This window comes from Ruditapes philippinarum, unplaced genomic scaffold (genome assembly GCF_026571515.1).
Source record: "Ruditapes philippinarum isolate M1 unplaced genomic scaffold, ASM2657151v2 ctg5828_1_1_1_1, whole genome shotgun sequence".
NCBI classification, from domain to species: Eukaryota; Metazoa; Mollusca; class Bivalvia; order Venerida; family Veneridae; genus Ruditapes; species Ruditapes philippinarum.
Window position 1 is genome coordinate 1 of NW_026854071.1, and position 19,493 is coordinate 19,493.

At 32.8% G+C, this 19,493-nt stretch overlaps 1 protein-coding gene across 1 annotated transcript; it reads right to left on the bottom strand.

Moving 5' to 3' along the window:
- Positions 1 to 2,134: 2,134 nt before the first annotated feature.
- On the bottom strand, positions 2,135 to 9,145 carry LOC132738856 (heat shock 70 kDa protein 12B-like; the record flags this gene model as incomplete). The annotated part of the gene is made up of 4 exons (XM_060726456.1): positions 8,831 to 9,145; positions 3,059 to 3,367; positions 2,619 to 2,840; positions 2,135 to 2,291 (listed from the first exon to the last, which is right to left on the bottom strand). Coding segments are annotated over exons 1-4 (691 nt in total), but the record flags the coding sequence as incomplete, so codon positions are not given.
- Positions 9,146 to 19,493: the final 10,348 nt, after the last annotated feature.

The following is a 19,493-nucleotide window of genomic DNA, read 5'->3' on the forward strand; positions in this document are numbered from 1 at the left end:
GGAAGGGGTTACCTCCTGTTAAGAATTTGGAAATCAACATACAAGTTATGATGTAATAAGAAGAAACGGATTTTATCATTTTGTCGAAGAAAGTGGAATTTTATGTACATGTACAACGATTGTTAATGTAAAGACCGACAAGAGAAAATAAAGTCTCTTTCAAAAGTATGCATAGTCATATATACACGGTGCGTAATCGTTCCGAGCTGATTTGGAATATTTTCCCGTTCCTGAAGTGATTTGGATTTATTGGCACCGGTTGATTCAGATAAAATGGATTTTTAGCTTAACAAGGTATGAAAATATATAAAATAAACACATTTACATCTTTCAGTCTTTGAATATTCTACTTGCACGGAACATTACAATGTTTATTGAATTCATATAAAACTTTATAAGGTTACGGCATTTTATGAGTTGGAATCGAAAAACAAATTTCACATGTCAGTGAAGTAGTAGCAAACACTAGCATAAATTGCCAAAAAAGTAATTATTAAGCTTGACTTTACGGGTAATCCATGATCAATTATAGAAAAAAGTCATTCCGCGATAATATAATGGTTTTAGTAAAATGTTCTGTCCAGTAATGAATTTGTAATACGTATATTTTGACAACCCTGTAAATTTTTTTGAGCACCGGATTGATTCATATTAAGGGAAAACAAGACAACGGGCTGATTTTACGCTTGTGGCATACTGCAACTCTCAATCAATCGCCGATTTCTAATGATGAACAAAGGCACTTCACTAAAATCTTAAAATCAAGTTGTATATACATAATTAACGTATAATTTATAGTTGCAAATGCCAGTAGTCAAAGTCAAAGCAACATACATCGGCCGAGTCATAGTCTTATCAAAGGGTTTTATTATACAGAGGAATTGTAATATAACTATATAGTAAGTGTAGCGATGGTACGTTTATGAATGACCGTAATGTTCTTCTTTAGAAAGTATTTAGGCTTCCTTTAATATATATACATATATAAGAATTTACAATCAATGTATGGAGCGCATTTTCGAGAAAATGAACCATAAGGTGATTAATGCTTCCGAGGGATCACTTTATTTCCAGATTTTTATACCTCACAACAGCAGGTGTCAAGTGCTGTGTGGCAGCTGTAAAAAGTTGCCCCGTACTTCATTTCAGTGTTGTTATATTTTCCTGGTCCTTCGGGATCATTGATGCCAGCACTATTAAGTGTTGAGAATTGAGTACCGCTCAAGCCGGTGCTAGGGGGCGTGAGGGATGTTGCACTCATTCATTATCTCTCATGTACAGACTCAATCAAACCGAGGCTGCAATTCTCTTGTATTTTGTTGTGATTAATGCTTCCGAGGGATCACTTTATTTCCAGATTTCGATTTCGAGTTACGTTTACCTACAGTACAAATGAATTTGAAAATCGGAAAAAGTCTATTCAGCTCTTCTATATTTCATTGATAGTTACTATTTATGTCATGACATTTAATCATCTGATTATGACATTTGCAAATATTTGTTTTAATTGATTATAGGGGCGACAAAAGCAGGCTCAAAACACCAAACTATCTAGAACCGTAATTGTGAAAACATATATACTGTATATACACGTTTTAATTGACTATTTCTGAAAGGGAATTGCAGCATATATATTAAGCTACCAATATGTGGAAATATGCCCCAATCTAATAACGGATTAACGGAAGATCCTATGAATTGTAAACAGGAAAATCCTTTTACCTGGATATATCAAAAGTTAGGATGACAACGTCATCAGCCTCTTTGACCATTATATATGTAATGCCTGATTTTGTTTTGAAAAGTCAACTTCTGCATCAAATTACGCTAAATTGCAAGAACAAACTCCTCTTTTAAGCTTCCAGCATAGTGATTTCATTTGTCCCGATTAAAAGGAAATAAAAAGGTAGACAGACTATCCCCGGAAACAAGTAAACTATCGCTACTGTATAGTTTTATTCCAATCCCTCTCTGTTAAACAACACTTTGACAAAACTATAACTCTGCCGATAGTAAAAAAATAAGAATTACGAGATATTTGACTAAATAAAAACCTAGGATAAAAAAATCACAGTCCGATATAGAGACATATGTGATTTGGTCTTTCGTTTAAATAAAAGAAAAAGATTCATACCTCCTGCATCGAGAACCATGTATCTAGTACCGACAGGCATCTTCGCTAATGAAATATTTCCACCAGAAATAGCTGTATCCACTGACAGATGGCGGCAGAATATCGATGCTGCTTCTGGCTCCAGTGCAATCGTCAATTTGTTCGTTAAAAGGCCAGCCTTGAAACAAAAACAAACAAAATAAGTATATATCAAAAGTTTACTTTTAAACATAGTTGACGAACATATGTTTTCAGAGAATAAACATTTACATTACCATAGGTTTATAAAAGCAAACAGTACGGTGTCTAGTACATGTATACATATTTCTATTCCAATTTCCCACAATAGCATAAAACATAGTAATTTGCATTCTTTGAAACTAATTGTCAAATGACAACACATACACACACGTTTACAAATTTTAAATGTTTTACATACAGATGAATGTAGCATTTAAATAAATGAGCTTGAACGTCTACATGAAAAAGAGAAGACGAATATAACCTGCACCGCGGCCACTCTCATAAATTGTTTTGCAGCATCTGTCCATATTGCCGGAACAGTAAGTACCCAATGAACATCATCTTTTTTTAAAGGAGTTTTAAGTTGAGCATTTACACTCTTCATCATATCTCCTACCAGATATTCGATTGCCATGGCAAACACGTTTAACGCAATCATCGACTTTCCCATCTCATCTTCTATTGTCATGCCGCGGTCCAGTTTCTGTAGTTTAAAAGTCATTCTTTTTGAAATACCAACCAACAATTCTTAAATCATATGTCCATTAGTGCATGTATATTGTTATCTATATAAACTTTTTTAAGGAGATAAACAAATTATGTCCATTCCTTTTCCTGACATTTGTAAATCGAAATTCTGATAATGATACACAAAAGATAGAGTCACATTAGAACAGTCAGTCAACAGTGACAAGTACCTACCTCACCAAGCTTTTTATTTAGCGCCATTTTAAATCTTCTGAAGTAATAATACTCCTTGTGCATTTCGTTGTCTGCAAGCTCCCTGTATTGGTTTTCAGCATCATATCCGAAAGCTTCGAGGGTCTTTCCATCTGACTTTATCAACAAACACGTGGGTGCTTTTTCTGTAACTAGAGTTCCAGATCCTGAGTGCCATTGCTTGCCAGACGCTTTTGTAGGATCCAACAGAAAATCATTCAGGGAGGAGAAAGCCCAGCCAGAATATGTTTTGCCGAAGTCTATCGCCCCGACGAGCAAGTCTCTTGTAGCCTAACAAAAACAAGTGGAAATGGTCACAGCAGATTTTAAACAGTATCATATTATGTTGAAATATGTATTATTGTAAAGATACCGTGCGCAGTAAAACTAATGTGAAAATCAGCTAAATTAGATTCATAGACGGGTTTGATTTTCAGAAAAGACCCTCCGTTAAGAGTCTAACTGCATTTTTGAGCATAAGCAGGTTACATAATTCAGGTACGCTGAATCTATTTTTGGTCTACCACGGCTGTACTCAAAGTATTGAACTTCTAAAGGTCAAATCAAAATGGCCGCCATTGTCCTTAACCATCTACTTAAAAATTTATTATTTCTGGTTCATATTGTATTGTATGTCCGTTCATCTACATGGAATAAAGTTTCAGTTACTTTTTGGAATATTTGGCTGATAAATGATTTACAAATTGACTGCTATGCCGGCCATTGATTTCAAAATGAACACCTTCTTAACTTATATAAGAAAGTGCTTTTAAACAAATGGATCCTTCTTTAGGGATGATATGATATGATAATCATATAAGCAACATGTCATATCGAATTGTACACAATGTGTTGGTATACTGCAAACTTTAATTGTGAATTGCATCATTACTTAAGACTATTACAGGTCGTTCTTTATGGACAATTGATCTGTGTCAGGTATCTGAGATCCTAAATGTCTAACATGAAACCTGCACATTCTAATTTACCATTAGATGTTTTAGTTTTTTATTTTGATAGGATAGCATTTGTGTAAAATATGATAAACAAGATCATCAAGGAAAGGCGGCGTTCAATGAACGCAGCCCCCACCCGACCCAGTGGCAAGGAGCCCAGGAGGACCCCAAACAAAACAGGAAAGGGCACAAGGCAGAGCACGGGCAGGCAAACCACTACCTAAGAATAAATAATTAGTAACTGATAAGGAACCAAAAGAAAACAAATAAATGATTAAATATTAGGCCCGTAAAGTCAAAAGGCACAGGGGAAGGGGACATGAAACCCGGGGAGGGAGGGAATAGAATAAATAAAAACTAGGGGCAAAGGGGAAGATACTTACCGTGGACGTGAAAACAACAAGAAAAACAAAAGTGTCACCAAAACAGAATAAAACAACATAGACAAACATCTGAGGAACACAGAGGGGCGCTGCCTTGGAACGGTCAGCAGCACAAATACTGCTGGGGAGTTTAAACCGGTTAATGGTGCACAAAACCTCACTCTTAGCCCCACCATGTTCCTATAAACGAGACAGTGTAAAAAAAAGAATCCCCGCCAAAGAAATTCTAACAGTTGTCATGGTTACAAAAGGTGAAATAAGTCAAACATCGATATGCTCATGTAGAAACATACAAAAGAAAACCCAATGACCATAACAAAAGTACTCAATGTCTTAAACAAGAATATCACCTACAAGGGCCCGACGAAGCAAGACAGAAGACGAACATTAAAGCAATTCAGTCCCAAAGGGCTTTAAGAACTGTCCATCATAGAGTCTCCCACTGGTCCATCAGATGTAATCAAAAGAGGAAAGCGTAGCGTCCAACTGTAAATGGGTTGAACACTAAGCATGCGGTATGTCTGATAATAGTAGGGTCATAACCCATTTTAATAAAACGTTTAATAATTTTCGTAAAGACAACAGAAAAATTACAATGACCCAAGATCTTACGAAGTTTGTAAAACAACATCCCCGTAAAAATCAGGCTGGCTAATCCCTTATCGCAGAAGAGTTTTTAGATCACTATTGAATTTTAAAATTTAATCAAAGTTACGATTGTAAAATTTTGTAAAATATTTACGTAATTTATAATAGCGGTAGCCCTGTTTGATTTCCTTACCGGTAATGAAAATATTTCGCTGGTTAAAATCATTTACGTTGCTACAAGCTCTAGCGAATCTAATTAACTGAGATATATAAACCCCGTAAAATGTAGCATGCGGCACGGATCCATCCAAATGAGGATAATTTACAATACCAAAATCAAAGTTATCTCTTTAATCATAGATTTTTGTGTGAATAAAATTGTTTTTGATAGTGTTATGAAGATCCAAAAATGATGTAGTTAAATTTCAAGAATTTGTTTTATTAAGTTGTAGCTCAGTAGGATAAATATTAGACACCATTTGATTAAAATAAGAATTATCTAAATTAAAAATGTCATCAAGGTATCTGATAGTGTTATTAAATGCTAATATAACATCTTGTTGTGTATTTTCAGAGAAACACAACATAAAATCTCTTTCATATAGCAATATAGAAACAAATCGGCGACCAGGGGTGCACAGTTAATACCCATAGGAATTCCTATCATTTGTTTAAACCTTTATGGACACTAGATCATTTTATAATTTGAATACCATGAGTCAATGTCAGTATGTAAATATTTCAAAATTTTCCTTTCATTTTCACCGGTCAGCAACTATGTCTCTGGACCCACATGTCATTGCAACAATATCTATTGTACGACCCGGTTTAAAATAGAAAAAGAAGAAATAAAAGAATCCCTACAACACGATCAAAACGGCAAAATTTAAAACGTCGTAGGCCCGGTTTGATTGAGCCTGTACATGGAGGGTACTTTATCTTTATTATCTTTCACTTTGAAAAAAAGTCTCGTAAACAGCGGTTTTATTGTTGAACCATAAACAGTCTACGACCTTGCACTGTCTAACGGTTAATGAATAAAACAGAGTAAAACATTATAGGTCTACCGCAGGTATTTGATGATGGTTCATGCATGGTTCATGCATAGAAGATTAGATAGTTAATTGATGCCAATTCTGTAATTAATATATTGACGATTTACTGCTGTTTACCCTATTTTTTATTACCCGAAAATGATTTGATAGACGATTTTGGTTCTTTTGCTACTAAAATCATGTAAAATATATGCCCTCGAATCCTATCTCATAAATTTTATTTACTTAACTGAAATACGAGATTTTGTGCGTTTTGTCTTAATTCATTGATATTTATTCATTATCTTAATTAATATCAACGCGCACATTATATGTCACTTTGCCAAAGATGTATATTTAGCGCCTTATTTCGTGCTTTCCAGTGTTTTATTGTTATATATCAGATGATTATATTCTGATAAACCACTAGTATAATTTTTACTGTAGCCGGACTATATCTGAATGCGGATGAAAAGAAAATCATAACTAAATGGAATAACAGGCAGAAATAAATGCCGCCATGCGTAAATTTTGCTTCTTTAGGAAAAGAAAGTCGATGTCATCATACATCATGTTAAAAATGAAACAAAATTAGAGAATTTAACAGACCTATATTTCAAAATTAATGATGTGACGTCATGATATGATGGTGTCACAAAGGAGAATGCGTGACGTTACGCGGCAAAATCAGTAAAAAAACTTCAAATAACTTAAAAAGTATGAAATAAAAAGAAAAATTATTTGTTTTACATATAAGATTGAAATATATTTCATTCGTGAACACCAGCTATCGTGGCCTACGCCATTCGTGAAAATATTGCATCTGATGTTCACTCAGTGAAATTAGATTTCAACCTAACATGCAAAACAAACAATTCTAACACTATCGGAAATTTTTCTATATAAACAAAGAAGGCCTGAAGCGTGCATTATTCTACAACAATGCACTCGCCGTTCTTATTATCTCCCTGTGTATTTTCACAATGAGGACGCCATTTTGTTTGAAAAATATGATAAATAAAAACAATTTTTGTCGAATTTTGCTGTGAAAACTATCTAGAATGAAAGAAAATGGTTTAACTAAGAAAATTAATCCGAACACCAATATCTTTAATTCAGTCGTTAACGCTGTACAGACGTTTAAAGTGTTGTTTACGTGACGTCACAATGTAGCGCCAAACAGCACGTGCACAACAATCAAATCAAGTACGCTATTTTAATGTCGCAAACGAGTTAAGTTTTACACTTATTACACTTTTAATAATTTGTATTTCGCTTGAAAAATTATAGAGTAAAATAAAATAAACAAACAAAGATTCATCAACATTTTCAAAATTCGTTATTCTCAAAATGTTTCTACACACGCTAGATTTAACGACAGTTCTTTTTCAACCCACTGGAACAGCCTTTAAAGAACGTTTCTATTTGAAACTCTGAGGCGAAAACAAATTTATCCAATAAACATAAAGTCCAACTTTATTATAATAATTATGTTTTTTTCTTGACGTGTTAGAATGGAAATAGATATCTATTCTTCATGCATTGTTGTATAATAATGCACGTTTTTCGTTCAAATGCTTTGTAATTAATCACTCAGGCCTATCGGCCTTCGTGATTATATTACTACGCATTTGAACTCAAACCGTGCATTATTCTACAACAATGCACTCAGAATTGATATCTATTTCCTAAATATCCTCTATTTATTCTATCTCATGTTTCAAAAATCATTCAAGTGAATAAAATATATACTTATTTTGTTATTGGCTATCATTCCAGAAATTGATAGAGTATGTTATTCCATTATGATATAGCATATTTTTATGTCATTTGTAACTATGTAATTATTTTATCCAATATTTTTCAACTATAACTCTATGAAATTACTTTGGTATTTCTTAGTGTAATTTTAGTGACTTAAATGTATACCAACTATTTTTGCACTTTCCTGATAATTATGTAAACAAAGATAAACAAGGACATGCCACTTGAAATGTCTCTGAAGCTTTAATTTACATTGAAGGCATAGTTACTGTAAAAGTCTTACAAGTCTTACAAAAATTAGAAACATTAAGAGGCATTTATTTATATTTCAGTATTTCTTATTTTTTTTTTTTTTTTTTTTTTTTTTTTGCATCTATTTTTTTTTTGTTTATACTTCAGCAGACTAAAATTAACAAAGACTTACATTAAAACGCAAAGAAATGTGTTTATATCTCGCCCATGGGAGAATTAAAGTAAAAACAATCTATAGCGGCCATTTTGAAATTTATTTTTAAAGGTCAAGGACTAAAATACAGCCGTGGTAGAACAAAACAAAGATCAGCGTACTCGAAATAGGATAGGAAGCCCAACTACCTGCTTGTACTAAAAATGCCGTTAGGATAAACATTTTCCGAAAATCAAATTAGTCTATAGAAATCATTAAATTACCTAAATAGAGCAAAGAAGAAGGGGAGCGATGGCCTTGTGGATAATGTGTCTGCCTTTCAACCCTGAGATCATGGGTTCGAGCCCTAATCGGGTCACAACCATATGACACCAGAACTGGTTGGTGACCCAGGAAGCGGAATCGAACGAGATTAATATAAGTTGCAAAAACTAGCTGATATAAATATGTTTAACCAATCACGAAGAAACAGAAAATGTAACCATCATTCATACAAGAAAATATAAAACCTTGCTGACATGAACATCATTGTTTCGATATTAATGTTTGTATTCGAAGTACAGAAAAAATCAAATATTCATCAAACATAACATTAGATATTTAGTTTGCAAGAAAATACATACCATGTCAAATGACTTTATTCGCACTTCCTCTTTCAAACAACCAGGAAGATATTGTAATATTCGTTGTCCATGAATTTACGCTATAAAATCCAATTACATTAAATCTTTGAATGTCATAAATCCCTTAATCAGGTAGAAATTGTACATAAGATTTGCCGATGTAGTCCCCTTTTTTAAAAAAGGTTTCAAAATATACGTGTTATTATAACTACCATGTATCAGTTTGTAAATAGATCTAGTAACTGATATCTCAAAGCATTAATCAAACAATAGAATTGTGATGTAGTTTGTACAATAGAAACTACATACCATGACAAATGGCCCTCCTATATTTGCAGTTTCTCTTCCCAAAGTCACTTTAAATCATCCAGGAAGATAACTGTCATATTTGATTTATATGAATTTACGTGTTAAAATAGGTTGTTTTTTATCATAGAGAGGATATTTGTTTGTTTTGCATGTAAGACTGAAATATAATTTCACTGAGTGAACACCAGATGCAATATTTTCACGAGTCGCGTAGCCACGAGTGAAAATATAATGGCTGGTTTTCACGAATGAAATATATTTCAATCTTATATGTAAAACTTAAAATAAATTTTCTTTTTATTTCATGCTTTTTGAGTGATTTTAAGTACCTTTTTTTACTAATTTTGCCGCGTAACGTCGCGCATTCTCCCTTGTGACGTCATCACGTCATGACGTCACATTATTAATTTTGAAATATATGTCTGTTCACAAGCGCTAGTTACATATTCAAATATTTTACATAACCGGTCTTTATATGTATATTAAGATATCTTATATAGTATAAAGCCCATATTAAAGTTTAAAAAGTTTGTTTCAAGCATCTGTGGGTCTGTTACAACATTCCTCTAATTTTGTTACATTTTTAACATTATGTATGATGACATCGACTTTCTTTTCCTAAAGAAGCAAAATTTACGCATGGCGGCATTTATCTCTGCCTGTTATTCCATTTAGTAATGATTTTCTTTTCATCCGCATTCAGATATAGTCCGGATACAGTGAAAATTATTTTTTATAAATTTTACTAGTGGTTTATCAGAATATTATCATCTGATATATTGCAATAAAACATAAGAAAGCATGAAATAAATATGGGTGCACAGCCAGTACGTTTTACATTATGATTTTGAAGATCACAAATATCAGGTAGCGTTTGTAGATGATAACTTTTGATTAAATATAAGAAAATATATCAAACAAAATTCTTTGCTACTTTATTTTTACCTTGTGATTTAAAGTTTATATATCAAGTTTACAAAATTCTATGTCTTCCCGATCATTGGTAAATATACGCTGCCTTAGCAGCGTAGCGAATATTGTGATACTTCGCAAGAGGCTATACAATCAGTTCGCGATGAACAACAATGTTTTTGCAGTCCAGTTGAGTTCAATCTCACTTCGGGAATCAGCAACAGCGTATGAAGTCAGCCGATCGGCTTGGTTTGACATAGTCAGAAATAGAACTCCGTTAGCTCTAACATCAAAAACTATTCTTACTGCATCTGAGGAACAAAAAAAGTGTTGAGTTGACAAAACATATTGGTCGTATTGGCTTTGGACGAACCAAAAATAAATTGCTGGGCATGGTTAAAAAGATAATGGATGATGATGGTCACAGACAAAAACAAAGATTGGTTAGCGACATCCCGAAATTGCTGAGAACACGCCACAGCAACTTGGAAAGGACCGTTATTACTCCATCAAAGGTTCAGAAGTGGTTTAAAGATCCTGTAACACATTATTTTATGGTTTTATACCATAAATACGATGCTAAAATTAAGATTTGTCAATTTTGTAAGTTCCAAAAAGCATTATTATAAATATATTACCGATTTTGACGTTTCATGTAAATAAAGAGAGGTAATAAAAAATAATTTATTTTCTATAAAATCTAAGTCAAATTTTTCAATAAGAAATGAATGCATATTTAATGATTATATATAATGGCCCAGTTGTTCAAAACTTTTGTTAAATATTTAACAATGAAATCATAGTTAAATTAACAACAAATTGTTAAATTCTGTGTTAAATTTTGTTGTTAAGCAATTCTGTTGTTCAAACATTGTTAACGTTAAAGTTCTGTAAAATTAACAAAGTGTTGTTAATTTTTTTGTTAAATATCTTTGTTAAAAAAATCAGTTGTTCAGAAAAAAATAGCGTTATTGTTTTGTTAAAACATAGGCTTTAACAAAGATTTAACAAGAAAATTAATTCACCTCCATTAGGTGAATTAATTTTATTGTTAGTGGCACAGAAAGTTGCTTGTTCCCTTATTTTACCCCTGTCAACTCCAAAACAGTCACTTCTAACATTTTAACGCCATTGGGACATCATTCTCAATTATAAAACGATTCTAAACAATTTACACAGGAATTTAATAAAGTCCCATTTACTATCAATAGCCTCAATGTGGTATAAAAACAAATCAATTTTCATAAAAAGTCTGAATCTGTTCAAGTGTCATACTGATAAACAAGTTTTAAAGTAATATATCAGTATTAAGATCATCTTTTAAATTCAGCATAAACAAACATAAATTTATTCCTGCCTGTGATTTAATTGACTTTCTTGAACTTCACTTAACAAATGTAGTTACCTCATTCTACCTTATTTTGGACCATTAGAGTAACAAGCTGACAAAATATTGTACTGCTAGTGTAAAACCATATATAGGATTGATTACCAAAATCTGACACCACTGGTTCAATACTGCTTTGTTCAAAAACCCCTCTACTTGGTTGGTTAACTTTTGCCAGTTTTTTGTTTGTTTTGTCAGTTTAAAACTTCACTTTAACCCTTTACCTCATATATACGCGAAACAACGCACTTTCGACCCCCCCCCCTTTTAGGCCTGAAATAGTGCAAAAATGTCCTATTTGGGCCCCAAACACATGTTTTCGTTTGAGAAATGTTGCTAAAAAAAGTGAGCACTTTTTCGGCGCCGCCCCCCCATCCAAAGATACATCAAGGATGTGCCCCCTTCTGTTTGGGGGGTTTGAAGGGGGGTGGAGTCCCCGTCATCGCCAAGAAAATTTTGGACTTGTGAGAGGCTTAAAATGACCCCAGGTCGATCATAAGGTAACGTGTAACCAACGCTGAAAAAGCCTTTGACTCTATCTCAATCCCTTCAGAAGTTGCAGCACTTTGAAATAAATTTTGATGGAAAAAATCGAGGCAAAATAGTGATTTTTGGCAATTTTGAGATGTCCCCTCGTTGCCATGGTAACAGGAAATTTAGGACTGAGCATGTCGTTACAAAGGCAATGGTCCAGTCATCATTTGTGCCAAGTTTGATTAGTATTGAAGCATTTTTCATAGTTTCATAGCAGTTTGAACTTGTAAGAGGAGGCTTTTCAGTGAAAATGGTCATTTTTCACAATATACTCATGGGGGAAAGGGTTAAATATCTTATTAAAATCATTCAATAACAAGAATAAAGATCAACAAAGCAAAGGCAACGTTCACAGGACCATTGTCTCATATGTTTATTTGTATGTTTTTTGTCTGATGTCAGTTTCGTGCCAAATAATAAATTGTCAAATGTGGTATTACAGTGTGATAATTTGTAGTTACTATATATATATATATAGTTATAAACTGCCATGATCATCTGGAAACCAGAAAATATGTTTGTAATGCAATGGTTCAATACTTATAACTAACTGGATTTACACTCAGACAATGCTCACATTTTAAGTTACTTTAAAAAGTGTATTGTAGTATGTTTACAATATTGTTATCTTATACTGTTGCTTTGGGTATATTATTATGACAGAATATTATCATATCATTTAGATAGTATATGATATAGTTTTCTAAATTCATATTGGGATTCATACATTAATATTTTATACATAAAAGGACAACTCTTGAGTACTGAATACCATGCAGTTGCCCTTTCTAAATTCTATAGAACAACAACTGATCATATCAGTAATGTTGAAAAGTGTTTTCTCATCAACTTTAAACATTATTTTCATTTTTTACCAAATGTGAGAGTTGATTAAGTCATCTATATAAAATTATAAATGTTATGTAAACCATGGATTCAAATATGAAGCAATATAAAGCTCCATGATTCACCATTTCATTATTTTCAATAAGGCCAAAATGAATGAAAATATGTCTCCCCTTTCCAACTCAAATAAAATAGAGTTTGGCATTTATGTAGGAAACGTCTTCTAATTTTCTTTTTTTATATGAGTGCATTAAAAGCAAGTTTTATATTTCAAATTTAAAGACATTGGACTTTAATTGTTTATTATTCAATGATATTAATGTTGGCAGTAACATGTCATGCATTATGTGTAAACAGTGGAGTATTTGATAATTTTGAGATCTTATTTGTACATATCATAATTTTAAGAATAATATTTTGGAAAAGAGGCAAATTCACTTTGTATTGTAGGTGGGAAGAGAAAACAAAACACATTTCTAATTTATGCAAGTCAATAGTGATTCTTATAAAATGTTAAAACTATAGTGCTGGTTTGGGTCAAAATCTCTATCATATAAATACATGTAAATGATGTCCAAATTAAGTTTTTAAAAGTTTCATCTACATAATTGTAAAATAACCATGCAAACCTATCAAACAATAAGATCATCTTTAGGAACTTAACAGTTATGATCTCAATACTTGTGAGTGGTAAAATTGAGCACTAGGCATTATATAGATAATTATATAGATAATTAAATTTAAATTGTATAAACTGGCTTACATATTGCTGAAATTTTGAGAGTAAATGTGTGTATTTTGAACCTAATGCTATGTTATTCTTGCTTTGACTTTATCCTAGCTGTGCATTATAGTATACTGCAATTTATACTATTTGTTAAATATACTTCATATCATAATTGTTTGATAAATATACAAAAACACTTAACATTTTCTTCTTCAGACATTTTAAGACATATATCTATTGAAATGAGGAAATAAGAAAGCCTATTGATATTTGCATGCAGACTCAAATATACAAATTGGTTGTTAATACAATGTCAATTAATAACTTCATTAATAAGTTAAGAAAATGTTAAGTTGAAGGTGTCTTTTGATTTAAGACAAGATATACCATCACTCATGAGCTTTTGTAATTTTGTGAACAAGCTTTTATTTAATTCTATTAAAATGGGCATTTTTCAGTTAAAATCCATGTCAAGGTTATGGGTCTGTGTAAGGAATTTTAATTTCAAGACATGAATGAAGTTTTGTTTCATTTAATACACTCAGCAATTTTGAATATTGATGATGCATGCACAATTTTAACCATACATTGTTGTAAGTTGAAAATGTGCATAAATAAGTCAAATACATGCAATGATTGTGGACCTTAATTAGTGAACTTCGTGTATAATCCTTAAGACAAAAAAAGTTCACAAACTTTTAACAAAGGGCCATTATTTAGTAAAATCGATGATAAAATTATAAGCCTAGTCTTTGACAGTGACCTCCACATATGCTTAATTGACTCATCATTTACCACAATGCAACAGCTAAAAATAAAAATGGCTTCTAGTGTAAGTTGTTTACTGTCAACAGCTACAATTATAAGTATTAAAAAGTGTTTAAAAATGGAATTGATCATTCAGACTTGGCTAACATGTTTCCTAAGACCCAGTTTTGATATTTCACAAAAGGATTTAACAAACATTATGGAATAAACACTGATAAAGATGCAAAAACGAGGAAAATATACATGTGGGAAAAGGTTGTACTTGAAGTTGTAGTGTAAACGCGGGAACATTTTAAAAAGATGAATGGCAAGCACTGTTTGTTTTATATGCAGGCTGGCTGGTTAATATTTATCAGACCAGAATGCATATTTAATGTATGGTACATTGTCAAATGCTTCACAAGATACTTGGAATTAGGATCAAATTAGGATCAAGTCTGGTGGAGTCTGCTCTACATGTAATATGCACAGAAATCACAAAGTAACCAGGATATATACAGTACTGGCATTACACAAAGAATATGAAGGTAAAATAACTTTAAATATGTTTTCCTATGTATAAACTGTACACTATGAAATAAATCACTCTCAAGTCAGTCAATGTAGCTATTCATAGTTTCATGTAGATATGACATACTGGGGTTCTGGTTACAGTATGTTCATGACCAAACAGCCAAAAAAAAACTTATCATTTTACATGAGTTTTCATTTTTTATTAGTCTATGACTCAGCTGTATTTTGCAGACAATGTACATCAGCTGATTTTCTAAGTATTTCTTATTGAAGTGGACAGTTATCGGCCATTTTGTTTTTTGTGGAGGAAAGAAACATACTGCATTGTGGGATTAATTTTTCTTGTCAATTAGTTAACAAAATGTTAAGCACTTTAACGGCTTTTTAACTAACACAAAATTTAACACAGCTCTGAACAACTCAATTTTTGGCATTTTGTTAGCTAACCAAAATATTAAAATTTAACAACTGTTTAGTTAATTTGTTGATAAAGTTAACAAAAGTTTTGAACAACTAGACCAATATATACAATTATTTGCATTACATATTTTACATATTCTTCGATGTTTGAAAATGTTTTATGAGCATGATTATATACATATACTAGTATATAATTTCACTTAAGTGTGGTATACAACCAAAAAGCCGTCCGATTAGCTTAATAGGTAGAGCGTTGGACTGTGAATCGGGGACCCGGATTCGATTCCTGGACGGCGCAGGTCACTTTCGTTGTGATTGATCAGGAAATCCTTTCTACGGCCATTCGCACTGTACCTCTGCACTGACATATACAGAAGTTTAAGTTTCTTGCGAAAGTGAAGGCAACTAGTATTGGTAAACTGCTTGACAGCCTTCCCAGGAAGGATGCGGTGGTGGAAGTGTACTCTGGTGAATTCAATGTGGGTTACTGTCGTGATCCGGAGTGAAAACTACCAACACCACCATCAATGTATACAACATACAGGATCTTTAATGTGTATAGGGCGAATATTACTGACAAGGTAGAGGACCCTTCACTCTTTAATGACCCTGCTAGGATATTCAATGCCAACGAATCTGGTTTTTCACATGTCCTCGGTTTGGAAAAGTCAAAGAAGGATGTACTGATGTGTACAACTTTACGTCGTCCTATAAAACGCCAATCACTGCTAGGGTATAACTGGGCATTATCTTCCTCCGATGATTTTTCCGAATCAAGGTTTCATCAAAATCCTCTTGAAAGTTTCCTTTATTGAAGCCCTTTAAGGAGAATGAACTCTGGGTTGTTTTATTTGTGGAATAAAAAACTTTTTATGTCAGGTGTTGTGTCTCTGGGAGGAGTTATGGAAACTATTGTTCTTTACCTTGAAGGGCAGCATACGCATCTGAACTTTCCTGTCAGTGATTTTTTCGAAGCAACAGCTTTTAATGTGTCACTTATACCGACATTCGGATGTACCACCTGCTACTGATAATAGAAATACCCAACACAAAAGAACTATTCCCAGTCTGTCAGCTGAGGTAAGCGACGCCAAATTTTCACAATCATTTCATTCTATCTTAAAATACGTACCTGTCTCCATAGAAAAAAGCCTCCACAAAATAGACCAGGTTAATAATGCCGATGGCTATAACCGGTACAATATTCTATTAATTAATGCAACAGAAGAAAACAAAACACAGAGATTGAACAGGCAAAAATTCGTAGAAAAAAGAAAACAAAAGCGAAATGAAAAAGAAACAGACATAAAGAAAAAAGAACAACAAGTGCCGAAGAAAAAGTAAATGGTGAAACAAATATTGCATGCTCTTGAACACCGGACCTCATCTTCTATTGAAGAAGACAGGTTGATCTGTCAGACGCGTTAGAGGTTGTAGCTCCTATAGATCGTTCGAAGTGTTTGTACTAACTGCGCATCTCCAATTGATGATGACGGTGTGAGAAAATGGGTGTGGTGTAGACAGTGCACACGACAGGTTCGTCGGGCTTGTGTTATGCATGTTAATATAGCCTAAATGACTAATGAGCAAGTAGCAGCATTTGATTTTGAATGTGATTATTGCTAAAGGTTAAGAACGACACCAAAGTCTTGAATCTCTTGTCAATAATCTTTCTTTCTGCAATTATTCTGAAAATTGTACTTCAAGTATTATTACTATGAATAATAAAAAAAACTTGTTAATGAAATTATTTACCAATCTAACAAATTCCATAAATTTATGAATTCAAATTATTTTTAAAAACTTCAAAATGGCCAAATTGTGCCGATATTGTGTTGGGGTATTGACGGCAGATTCCGAAACAACACGACGTTGCTCCAATTGCAACTTTTCGGCCAATATACAGGAAGAGCCGATGTGTTACGTGTGTCGCCGTAGTGTTCCGGATAGACTCGATATCCATATTGTAACGATTTATGACGGAAAGTGCCGACGAGCTTCCGTCATCTTTTTAACGATGCAATATAACTCAAAATCTCATATTGCTGCTGATTTATTAATTTATTATATATGTATAGAAATAACCATACCATAAAAAAATTGGGAAACAATCTCTAAATAAATAATACACGAGTGTTATTCGATAAACAATTACTAAATAAGAATTATGAACCTGTGCAGAAATTATTGACACTGGCTACTTATAAGAAAAACATGGCATATGGAGTTCAAAGAGAAAACCGATTATGTTTCATATGTAATATGATTGCTTTTGTAAATGAATTCCATCTTTAACTCATCTGTACAAGATATATATAATTTCGTAATAAGTGTTTGGAACCATATTTTACCGATTGCAACATTAACTTTATTAAAATTGAAAATATTAATAATCTGTCGAATTATTTTTTCTTCTTCATAAAATATATTATTCTGATTTAATTGAATATTGTGATAAATTATGTATTATAAACATATTTCTAAGAACTTTTCTGATAATTATTGATTAAAACATAAGAAAATGATTGTAAAAGTGTTACACTTTACCTAGGTTATGAATTACTTCTTCTTAAATATGTAGTTGGATATCAAAAGTAATGATGACCTGCATTGAATTGCAATGATTCAACAGAATTAGTAACTACATACACCAGTATTGCTGGTAATAATTCATCTGATATAGTACACTCCAATATTTTACAAATAAACCGTCCAAGAACATGTCTTTCTGTTGGTTTCCTTTGAACAATGTTGATTATTTCGCAAACTTTTCATATTTTACAATCATTTTCTTACGTTATAATCAATAATTATCAGAGAAGCTTTTAGAAATATTTTGGCAATGCATATCACAAATCTATTTTTGGAAGCCCTGAACTTGATCTACTGACCCGTTACTCAGTCCAACGGAAGAAGACAATGCAAGTAATTTTTCCACCAAATATTAAAAACATATATCAGTAAATACAGGCTAATTGGGCAAAAGTGTAAAAATCTATTTCTAGTACTGTTGACCTTGACTTAACTGACCCAACCGACTTCTAAATTTATGTTCCTATCAAACATTAAAGACATCTGTCAATAGAAAAAGGTAAACCTGTAAACTTGTAAAAATTACTTTTAGAATCGACCCCTTACTCAATCTAAAGGAAGAAAATTACGCGATTTATCATCCTACCAAATATGACCTTAACCCAATTGGCCCCTTACTCAATCTAAAGGAAGAAAATTACGCAATTTATCATTCTACCAAATATGATAAACATCATAAAGGCTGTGTCAGTAAATGTGTAGAAACCTATTATTTGCACCCACAGACCCCTAACGCAATTCAAAGGAAAATTACCATGCACGTTATCTTCCTAACAAATATCAATGGCATCTGTTAATAAATAAAGGCTGTACGGTAAAAAGTGTAGAAATCTATCTTAAGCACGTGTGATCTTGACCTTATTGACGCCTCACTCCACTCAAAGGTAGAAGACTTCTCAATATATGTTCCTACAAAATATAAAAGACATCTGCCAATAGAAATACGTTACTCCTGTAAAAGTGTAAAAAAAGCTGTTTTGGCATTGGCAACTTGACCTTTAACAAAATGACCAATAATTCGGAGGTAAAGGACCCCCATAGGCATGTTCGTTTTTAAGCATGAAATACATAACTTTAGAAAATAATGATTGGATGAGCAAAAATGTATAAATTTACAGAATTTTAACATCAGTGACCTTGACCTTGAACCCAGTGACCCCTTACTCAACAAAATGTAAGAGGACCATGAAAGGAATCCACCTTATAACAAATATGGAAGATATCATTAAATAAATTAAGCTATGTGGATAATTAAAGATAAATCCAACTTGTTGAAATAGGTTTACCATACAAGGTACCACTTGCCCCTCAACGCTGTGGGTTCGACTCCTGACTGAGACTTTGGGTTCTTTCATGTGAGGAAGCTATCAAGCTAGCATACGGAACGTCGATGGTTCTACTCAGGTTCCCGTTCGTGCCTGAAATAATTCACGGAAGTGCACCTGAAGTCTTCCTCCACTAGTAAAGCTGGAACGTCGCCATATGACCAATACTGTGTCTGTGTGACGTAAAACCCAATCAAACAAACAAACAAACAAAACAGACATACAAGGTCTTATTTTCAAAGTGATAAAAAAGAAAATAACAGAGAGAAATGCATTGCAAAGTTATTCAACTTGGCAATACCATGTACTTTGTATTGATAAGTAAGTGTG